The following is an 11,091-nucleotide window of genomic DNA, read 5'->3' on the forward strand; positions in this document are numbered from 1 at the left end:
GTTTATGATGACTGCAACAGAATGCCACAAGTGGTTTTCATCTACACTGTATATTTTTAAGCTCCCTCTTGCAGCCTTTAAACATCTACCTTGAGACGTTAATTATTAATATAAGAAAATCGGCAATACCACATTTATCAAAATGCCATTTTTTTTTCTCATCACTGAGTTACCACAGCAGACATAAATAATACAAATATTGTCTCGTTATGCAACGCACCCTGACAACGACTCCATTTCTTTTTGTATGGACACACACTCCCAGAGACATACACACGCATGCTGTAAATTTGCAGTAATCCCATTGTTGTTTTATGCAAACAGTCTGAAGCTGGATAGGACACACAGAGGCATATGCAAATCACCCTATCAGGCAGTGCAGGGTGTTCTGCAGACGTGAACGCTTCTCCACTTAGGAAAATGCCGATGAGCAGCTGTGGATTTCAAAAACTTTTCATCCCAACACTTGCTTCATTTTAAATTATCAAGGAGAAAGAGAGGGAGGGAGAGAGAGAGAGAGCGAGGCCGAAGCTAGAGCAGCACAAAGTGTTTACCTGAGGTGAGTCCCTCCTACAACACAAACTCATCGAGACTCTTTCATATTTTCGCACACTTTGCTCAGACCTTCTGTGCTGAGGGATTTAGACCACATGTAGCTGTCTGCGACACTTTATGGGAATATCTTATGAATATTACAAGTAGGGATCACACACAGAGTTTGTGTGGTGGTGGTGGTTTGTGCCTGGGAGGGCACATTAGAATAAACTCAAGTTCATTTTCCTGGGTGGCCTGAGTGCTTCATTGTCCTGGTAAAGTTACAATCCTGTAGGAAAATCAGCTATATTTATCATTACAGATATTAAGATGAGCGCAGACACGGTGGAGCATTCGGAGGTTCCAGCTGAACAGGCAGGTAAGAACATTTCGGTTCCCTCATGGCGCATGTAAACACGGCTGAATCATCTTAACAAACAGCCAAGTTCAACAGACGTGACTTCTTTTATTTCTCTAAAGTCTTCTGACTGTGAGAGGACGTTATTATTATTATTATTATTATTAACTTTTTGGGACCTGAGCACAAACTCTGCACAACTATACAATTGTCTGGATTTTCTGAAAGGATATTTGTGTGTCCCAGATAATCCATTGACATTTTTTAAATTTTTTAAAGCATATTTTTAATCTGACCATTTAGTTTAAATTATTGTTTACTTTAGGCTTTCACTGTTTGATGTAGTGAAACCTGAAACAAGCTGCTCTTACTCTGTAGAAAGCCTTGTGTGTGTTTATGTTCGTGTGAGCAAGTGAGCGCGCGTGTGTGCATGTCTGTGGATACAGTGGCAGTTGGTCGCTGCACCAGGATGCACCTGAGGCTGTTTGCTGAGAAATACTGGCTGCCCAAAGGCAGAGGACAGCAAGCCGCCACAAAACAACCAAACCAGGAACCAGCAACAAAAAAAAGTGGAACTTTTGTTTAGACAATTGTTCTGTGAGAGAAGTGATTGGTTTCATGAAGTGCATATTGTTTGAATTTTTAAAGCGACTTGTTCTGTCAAAATATGATGATGATGATCATCAGTGGTTTTTAAAAGGCTGGTTAATAAAATCTGTTTGGCGTCTACAGTTGGTAGGTTGTATATGTTCAGATTATTAGACCATTAGAGGTTTTTAGTGTGGTCAGTGTGTGACTTTTAAACAAAGACATACACCCAGGCTCACACACACAGTAATCTGCAATTTCCCCATTGTGGGACTAATAAAGGTTTCTTAATCTTAATAAAGGTTTCTTAATCTGTAAGTGCACAACAGTAAAGTCACAAATCTGAGTCAACAATGCAGTCCCAACATGGGAAGGAAACTGCCTTTGCCTTCATTGTTTCTGTGTGCAGACAGAAATCTCAGAGAGAATCCTAAACAAATAAAACCACATGTACACATCTGCATGGACAGATACCTGTGTAAACTAAGTCTCCATCTGTTGGGAGTATTTTGTGATTGTTATCTCAGGAGGACCTGAGCTTTATGTCTTTATGCTATCACACATTTAGAGAGGCATGCCTACACCTTCAGCCTTTTTTAAAGGATTTGACATCAGATGCTGTGGTTTGTATCCACAGGCCAGTGTGGTGAACAGTCAATACCTGAAGTGCTGCGAGTTCAGATGGTGCTAAGTTTATTTAGCTTTAAACATCATTATTGTTGCTTTGTGACACACAGGTTTTTGTGCAGAGTAGTATTTAGAAGAGATTTTTAGGAAATTGTGTGAGACGAAATGTGTAAGAAGAAGCCTTCAAAACGACTCCTTTTGGATAAATTTAAATTTAATAAAACACAAACTGACCAATCATTATATTAGACTGGATTTTGTTTCAGCCTGCTGCCATAGTACTCCTCAAAAGAACACATGTACACTGACAGAGTGGAAGAGGGGAAAATATAAGTGAATGCTGTGATAATTAGCCGGTGTATTTCTTTATGGTATAGGGTGGAATTAGGTCACCACTTCTGTGAAATGTCATAGCCCTTAAGACACAAAGTCAAATATTGAGCTCAACACAGTAAAGTTTATATTTATTCAACTGGCTTCTACTTTTATATCAATTTAGGTTGAGCAGAGGTAAAACATTAAATAATGCGTTCTTTACAGTGCAGCCACTGACAGTTTGTGTCTATGCACTGGTGTGAAAGCATCGTTTCTATACTGTGTGTGTGTGTGATGACACAGGCTTCCTGCACTCAGAGCTGATTTGCATGTATTGGTCATTTCCATACTGGAAGCTTGGCTGTGAAGCTGGCATGGCTGTGGGGGGGGGAGGGGAACATGGTAGAAGGGGTTATAGGTGTATTTGCATTGTGTGTCTCCAGCAGCGCTCTCTCTCTCTCTCTCTCTCGCTCTCTCTCTCTCACACACACACAGCCCAAAAGAACCAATTTGACATTCAAATGATGCGAGCTTATCCAGCACACCTTTGTACTCTGGTCTGCGCGCTCTCTCCGTCCTCTCTACAAACACTAACTCCTCTTGAAAAGACTTGTCAGAAGTTTGTTTTTGAATAAACGTATGTCTGTGTGATCAATCCTGCAGGATACTGAAAGTTTTCAGTAACAAAACAACTGTAAACAAACTGGACAATGTTCAAATACAGTCAGAAAAAAAAAAAGTTCTTAAATTTCATTTGTATTTTGTGAATCTTTTCTTGACTTTTGCTTGGAAAACCTCAAAGTTAAATAAATGCTTGTCTAATATTACAAAAAATAATAGGCACTTTTCATTTATTGATAAATGAATGGCGGGATATGGCAGGATTTTTATATATAGTCATTTATTTATTTATTTATTTAATTATTTCTATTTATGTAACTGTAAGTCTGGGTGTTTTTGTCTGCCTTTAACCATTTTAAATCAGGATCATTAGAATTAAGAGCCATTAACCATAATAATGATAAACAATTCCTTAAAGTGTTGTGTTTTGTAGACCCCATTTTGCAGTTATGTTTTGATTTGCTGTAGTAAAATGCTCTGTAATAAACCTGATGTAATATGATGTGAACGTCTTAAATCTTTTTCTCTTTTACATCCAGAGAGAAACGGAATCGACTTCAATCGACAGGTAAGAAACACAGTAACTGTGTCACTTCTATTTCCATGAATCAGGACTGCATGAATGGCTCCTCTGTCATCAGCAGGATGACTTGGAAAGCTTTGTTTAGCAACAGTAACACTTTCCTGTTAGCCTGCACGCACGCACGCACCAATGTTTATTTCAAGTGTAGTGGCTAAAACGTGGGAAAAAAAGATCAGATTCCCTGTTTAACATGTTGGCACACCGTCCCTCTACAGCGGCTACATGACTGTGGAGACTGTGTGGTCCGCACAGACTGAACTCAACCTTTAAAAAGTCCAAGACAGCGTGTATCTAAACATTTATAGTCACTGTTTTTGGGGGGTAGATTAATAGTGGTGTGGTGTCACTACAGAGGAGGAAATGGAGGAGAAGCAGAAAGTGAAAATGATAGTAGTGGTTAACAGTGAGTGAAGATAAAGCAGTACATCAAGATTCTACATCAGAGACGATTACTGTGTGAGGCAGCTGGATTCTTATGAGATCTACAAAGTGGACTCGATTGGTAACTTTACTAATAACAGATGGTGACTGATGATGATTCATTCAATAGCAATTCCTTAAAGATGCCTGTTTCTTAAGGCGACCCCTTTAACCACAAACACTGAGTTTCTAGAGTTGAGTCCAAGCATACTTGCACCACTTTTATAAAACTGTTGTTCGTTTCCTCCGGTGCTGATGAAGTTTTTTCTTATTTTGTAACATCCTAAAATTACAGAAGAAGCCTTCAGACGGCACTTAATCAATGTTTAGTATCGCTACGGGCGAGAATGACCGCCGGATCTGAAACATCATCCGACTGATTTGCCTAATCTTCGCGGGACTTTAGTTCACAGTCTAACGATAAGATAATACAGGATCTGAGGATATTTAGTTCCTTGGAAAGTTGAGACAGTTTTTTGGTGGAAATGTGGAGAGATAGTCCCTTCTCCGACGTAATAACATGAACAGTTTCTAACACATCAAAAGGCTCACTGTCTCTGTAAAGCGGGTGCTGGATGCTGGAGCTTTTAGGCAATAATATTTAATGAGATGTATTTTTATAGAATTTAAAAGACTTGTATGACACAGAATGACACAGACGTCTCATTGTTGGTTTTCAGTTTCTGTCTCCCTTTGACAGACTGGAGGGCACAGCTCATTTTAATATAAATATCCCACAGCCATGTGGATGGTGCTGAGTGTACTTTCACCTTAAGACATGAACTCAACTGCTAACATCCTCAGGATAAAGTACCTGCTCAACCCACAAGATGTCAACACATCTATCTCTTGTTAAACAAATCGAATAGTTTTCAGCTATTTGGACACTTCTTCAAATATTCTCGTTGGCAGAGGATACAATTTTATTCACTGTTATTCTGAGCTTTCAGGAAGTGCCATGGCTTTCAGGGGTTTGTCTGTGGGGGAGTGTGGGGGAGGGTTATTTGCATACCGGCTTGCCCAAAGCGAGGGAGAGAGTCTGTATCACTCTTTGTATCAAGTATAGTGACCAAACTGGTCCTGACACGACGCGCCGTGTGTCTGTTGTCTGATGCTCTGTGTCGACTCCCAGTCGACTCAGACCTCCAACATCCTCGCTGCTCTATATAACAGATCATTTCCTCTTTCATGGACCTGACTTCATATTGTGTGATTGTGTCTCAGATAAAGACAGAAGACATCAATGACTCACCTCACTCAGTCGCCACACTGAAGACATGTCACCTGACACAGAGCTCTCCTGTGCACGGAGGTCAGCTAGCCGGGGTGAGACACACAGCTGACTCAGTAACAATGTTAGATAATACCTGGAATTATTTAATCAACGAAAAACATTTTTAATTTGTGATAACGGAGCTTTTCTCCTCACATCTGTTCTGGTCCTGCTGCAGGAGCTCACTTCTCTCCACACCATGCAGCAGCTGGTTCTGATGCCCCCGTCACACCTCTCCGTGTCATCTCCGTCCCCTTTCCTGCTCTCACAGAGTCCCTCCAGCCACCAAGGTACAGGTTTCAGACTCTTCTTCTAAAGACCTGTCAGAACAGTCAGAAGACGAGGAGTGGCGGTTTAGACATTTAAAACGTTTCTTTATTTAGTAACTTGTTAGATCAGGTCAGCACAAACCCACCCACGCCACCACAAATAGCCCTAAGAAGTCTAAAGCTAAGGTTTGTTGATTTAACAGGTTTTGTGTGAATTGTTCCTTTTTCTAGATACAACAACAAGACTTGAATGTAGAATAAAGGCTGCAAATGGTACTACCGTAGTTTTTTCTGTTTGTTTTGCAGCACTTCTTCCACAGAACCTGCTGTCCCTCCCTAGCCAAAGTCAAACTAGTCTTCTTCAGCATCAACCTGGGCTGGCTCTGACTCCACAGGTAAAGTCCAGTCAAACTCTCTTATTTCCCAATAATCTGCTACATTCATGCTGTATTTCTGAAGAAGGAAATACAAAAAGCACATTTGATAAGCAAATAAACAGCAGTTTAGGTCAGAAAAACATTTGATGGAGGTTTGAGTTCATCAGTTACCATAAAAGAAAACAGAAAACAGTTGTTGGTTGATAAGAGTGGCTCAAAACAGAGCTAAAAGAGATTTAATGGTGTTGTTGAAAAATTGATATATCAATTATATCAAATATTTGACTATTGAACCAACAGTACAGAGTCAAATCAGTCTCCTTATGCATCAGCTTGGACTGACTTTGACTCTACAAGTAAGTCCAGTTGCAGTACTAAAGACACAATTTTACTTCTTTGCATGGCAAACAAAGGTTATGTCAGGACAGACATGTCTCAGAAGAACAGGCTGCAATTATAAAAATGTGACAGTGTGACAGACGTCTTTTAAGAGCTCTCTCTCTCTCTCTGATGTTTTCACTGATCCAGGCAATGAACCGCTCTGGTCTGGTGGGACCATCCATGGAGAACCACATGGACATGACCCACCTGCAGATGCCCAAACACATGTCAGTGCCACCTCAGGAGGAACCCAGTGACCTGGAGGAGCTGGAGCAGTTTGCCAAAGCATTCAAACAGAGGCGCATCAAACTGGGCTTTACTCAGGTGATGAAGAAGAGCACGGCATGTTTTCCCATGGAACGCCTTGAAAACATTTTTTCCCCCATAAGCTTTGTACTATGACTGAGCCCATGTTTATTTTCTTTTGATTTGGAGTCATTCAAATTCGATTCAAATGTGACTTCAAACTACACACACATTCAGAGTATTTTACCTTTCGACTTAAAACTACATTTACATAAGTAGCACAATTGGTCCAGCTCTGAACAAGCAGTGTGGCTTTTTGCAGAAGAGGCAGAAGATAAAAGTTGGATGGATGATGCTGAGTTTGTGTTTTATTGCAGGGAGATGTGGGTCTTGCAATGGGAAAGCTGTACGGCAATGATTTCAGTCAGACCACCATCTCTCGATTTGAGGCTCTCAACCTCAGCTTTAAAAACATGTGCAAGCTCAAACCTCTGCTGGAGAAATGGCTGAGTGATGCAGGTACAAGACAAGTATTATTAGTATTTTATGTCAAGTTAAAGGCTAGCTGCAGAATAAATTAAGAGATATGTGCAGTTTACTTATGACACAACAGATGAGACATTTATGGATGGATATTTAATACAGTTTGGTGTTTGTTTTGATCTTAGAGAACTCACCTTCTGACTCCATGAGCAGCACCACCTCTCTGCCGCCACTGATGGAGGGATACGGACGCAAACGAAAAAAGAGGACAAGCATCGAAACGAACATCAAGATGACTCTGGAGAAACGTTTCCTCGATGTAAGATTGATTATACCTGTTGTTATACCCGAATTATAACATCTGAATAATGTCAGATATTAGAAAAAAAATGGAATTACTTATTATCTTGTATATTTCTGACATAAAATATTTGGCAAATACTTTAATTCCAACTACAAAGCCTGCAAAATTGATAATATACTCATACTCAGAAGCAGCAGCTACTTTTTGTTTATGCTAATTAGCAACTGTTAGCATGCTAAGAAGCATCATGTTAGCATACTTCCTTTAGCATTTAGCTTGCTACTGCGTTGTACTGTCATATAAGCCAGGCTTCCGTACTTAAGACTTTTGTTTAAATTATTTCGCAGTTCAAAATCAAATTTAAATACGGATGGTAACTCAATAACGTAATACTGTCAACATATTAAGAAATTTGGTTTTTAACCTTTTTTTTCCCATCAGGTACAGCTGTAGCATTAGCAGATGTTAGCATGCTAATGATAGTTATACTACTGTGCATATAATGAGGCTGTTTATGCACTGTACATATACAGTACCAGTAATATCCCAAATAACAGCACCAGCTGTCTTTTCCTGTATCATTCCCTGTGTGTGTCTGCTCCCACTTACAGTGACAGGATAGTAAATATACTCAAGAAGGAAATCATCAGCATGTTTTTTTTTAATTAGAATCCTAAACCCAACTCTGAAGAGATAACCCTGATCTCAGAGCAGCTCTCCATGGAGAAGGAGGTGGTTCGAGTTTGGTTTTGTAATCGTCGTCAGAAGGAGAAGAGGATCTACTGCCCCGTGGCTAGTTTACCAGTCAAATCTCACAGCTACAACTCCAGAATGGTTAGTTATTCTATCCTCTCATGCATTCAATAAAATTGTGGTTGTGGAAACCAAGTGGGCGGCACAGTGGTGCAGTGGTTAGCACCGTCGCTTCATAGCAGGCAGGTTCCTGGTTCCTGGTGATTCTGACTGGGGCCTTTCTGTGTGGAGTTTGCACGGTCTCCCTTTGCCTGCGTGGGTTTCTTGTCTTGTGTATCACCCGTAGATGGCTGGGGTTAGCCCTGCAGTGTAGGCGGATTCAGATGATGAATGGATGGAAACAAAATATACAGCTTTACATTTTGATAATTGATTTTCATACTGTTTCAGGCCTCAACATCCAGGTCCTACAGTCCTCTGGCTTCAGGTGGAGGCAAGTACTCTTCAGCTGTTGATGCTGTGAAATCTTTGTATTGTATTTTATACATTTTTTTTTGGTATGTCAGTGCTGTGAGTGATCAGTGTGTGTGGGGTTTTGGAATGTGTGTAATGTGTTGACCTTTGCTTTGCAGTTTCATCAAATTCCTCCCCAAACAGTGTGAGTCGTGAAGCCTCTCCCAACGGTCTGTCTGTGGCCTCTGCCTCTCTAACGTCTCAGGTCAACCCAGCTTCCTACAGCACACCGGGGTGAGAAACAGTTTCATCCACACCCCTGTTTTCCTCTCATACCTGTGAACGACACACATTTAAAATGAGAAAAAAAGATGATCAGTTCTTGTTTTTGGTCTTATACATGGAGACGGGATGTTGCCTAGCAACCAATGTGGAAGTTAAGCTAAGCTAATTCGCTATTTAGGGTAGCCTCATATGTATCATATATTCATCATAGTCACAATCAATCCTCTTTGCAAGACAGATGATAAGATGTATTTTCGAGTTATTGAACTAATCAGTAATAAGTTATCACATTGTTCATCATTCATTAGTAAACATAGCAGGATAATAATCCTGTGATCCCCCATCTCTCGATCCTTCAGGTCCTGGTACCGCACATGGAATCCTGCTGCATATCATCACTGATATTTATGGACTGTATCGTACTTTTGTTTGAGAAGGAAGCACACTGAAGACGGACGAAACAACACACTGTTACATCACACAAAACTCAAAGGGACACATGAGACAAAGCAGCAGCACAACCCGAGGACTGCTGTCAACACCCAGATCATCACTCACTCAGGCAATCAAACAACCTCCAGCTGTTTGATTTGTAGCCATGTGACTCTTTATTCTCTTCCAAAGATCAGGAACACACTGAAAAACACACACACACAACATAAATGCTTCTGGCTTTAACTGCCAATGAATGTTGAAGGATTCAGGTCCAGATTCGGTGTGTGCTGAGCTGTACTTTATGCCATGTTTATATACTGGGGTGCAAAGACCTCAGGTGTTGCTGTTATTGTATGTTTTTGAATTGTTATTATAGTTAGATCTGTTTAAGTGAATTTGATACGATCGTGTCGTGCTGTCCAATCTTACCAATATGCAGCAAGCTGCTGTCAATATTTGTTACAAAACCTACGATGTGGTCCTTTAACTTCTTATTTTTTATCACATAACCAGTTATGATGACTCTCTAAGGTAATCAGATTACTACACAGACATAACTTTTGCAAATAGCAAAACAAAGAGATAAAAACGTGATTTATTTGGATGTAAACACCAGTTTGACCTTACTTGACTTATTTAAGCAATGTTTACAGACCTCAGACCTTTGTTACACTACAACATTATAATGATGTGTACATCTTCAGAAACAGAACCAATCTGTAAATAAAACTTTGATAAAGCAGGATCTGAAACTTGTTTATCGTCTTGTTTATTGTATCACTCAGTTTGTTGCCTATTCAGTCATCAGTACACACACTAGCAGGGTTTTAAATAAATCTCTTGTACATTTTTGACGCAAGTCATGTAAGGTCTCAGTATATTTTAAACAAACTAGTTGTTATGACATCTTGTCCGACCCCTTTTTTTTAGGTTTATACAGTTTAAGAAATTACTTTCGGCACCTAAACAGAATTTTAAAAAATGAGAAAAAAATCTAGTTTTTTATGTGCTGTACCACCAACTCAACACAATGATATAAAAGCTCCATAAAGAATCCAAACGTCTCTCTGTTACCTTGCTTGAAGCCGGGGTTGGGCCCTTTTGTTCAGACGTACAGTGAAATGTCTCCACCTGCACCAATTACTGCTTTAACAGCTGTAAACAGAAAAGATGAACCTGTTAATAAGCAACAATACTACAGCTCATGGACACATGTCACCAGCTGTGTATTGTAGTTTCTTAAACAGCATTTCTTGGGGCTTATTTTCAGCCAGTGATGGAAACGTATTCAGTGTGTACTGGTGAGGTTTATACAGAAAGGTTTGGGACTGTGGAGCCTAATGATTGGCACTCAGATAAACAGTGGAATCTGTCACTAGACTTTAAACATGTAAGTGCTGCCCCCTGCTGGACTCATTTCACATTTCTGTTTCCTCTTTCCAGTTTAACACAGACACTCGTATATCTGCCTCTCAGACTTCAAATTAGTTTATTAGTTGGAAGTTTATTTGTTGGAACTTTTCTTGAGTGTCTACTGTAAACTCAGCTGTTTAGAGAAAACAGTAAATCACCCTCCCCCTTTTTTCAGGTGATGTTTACATGTAATGTAACTGAAGCTACACAGTGAAGGCTTAAAAAGGAAACTGCTGAATCATTTGGTTTATCCGCTTAATTATTATTTACTCATTACACAGACTGTGGCCTGGTCTGTCACGGGTTTTCTCTTAAAATAAAATCCACATTATGAGGGCTGCTTATCAATCTGCTCTAACTTTCCCCACTATGCCACAGATCATACTGATCAGATTGTCAGGCCGCACTTTTCCTTTCTTTTGCTTCAGTTATT

The 11,091-nt window shown here is 39.9% G+C and overlaps 1 protein-coding gene across 3 annotated transcripts; it reads left to right on the forward strand.

The window, feature by feature from the left end:
• The first annotated feature begins 489 nt into the window (after positions 1 to 489).
• Positions 490 to 9,982, forward strand: pou2f3 (POU class 2 homeobox 3). Of its 3 annotated transcripts, none has more exons than XM_028421579.1 (13): positions 490 to 559; positions 857 to 913; positions 3,583 to 3,611; positions 5,271 to 5,372; positions 5,498 to 5,609; positions 5,895 to 5,983; positions 6,494 to 6,670; positions 6,970 to 7,111; positions 7,261 to 7,394; positions 8,049 to 8,213; positions 8,523 to 8,565; positions 8,705 to 8,819; positions 9,170 to 9,982. In XM_028421579.1, the coding sequence occupies exons 2-13, from the start codon at positions 865 to 867 to the stop codon at positions 9,210 to 9,212; spliced, it is 1,200 nt and encodes a 399-aa protein (XP_028277380.1). In that variant the 5' UTR covers positions 490 to 559; positions 857 to 864; the 3' UTR covers positions 9,213 to 9,982. The 3 variants fall into 3 exon arrangements, with proteins under 3 accessions (XP_028277380.1, XP_028277379.1, XP_028277381.1); XM_028421578.1 differs by lacking the exon at positions 490 to 559 and adding an exon at positions 630 to 698; XM_028421580.1 differs by lacking the exons at positions 490 to 559; positions 857 to 913; positions 3,583 to 3,611 and adding an exon at positions 4,011 to 4,128.
• The last annotated feature ends 1,109 nt before the right edge of the window (positions 9,983 to 11,091 follow it).

The sequence above is a fragment of the Parambassis ranga genome, chromosome 14, assembly GCF_900634625.1.
Source record: "Parambassis ranga chromosome 14, fParRan2.1, whole genome shotgun sequence".
NCBI classification, from domain to species: domain Eukaryota; kingdom Metazoa; phylum Chordata; class Actinopteri; family Ambassidae; genus Parambassis; species Parambassis ranga.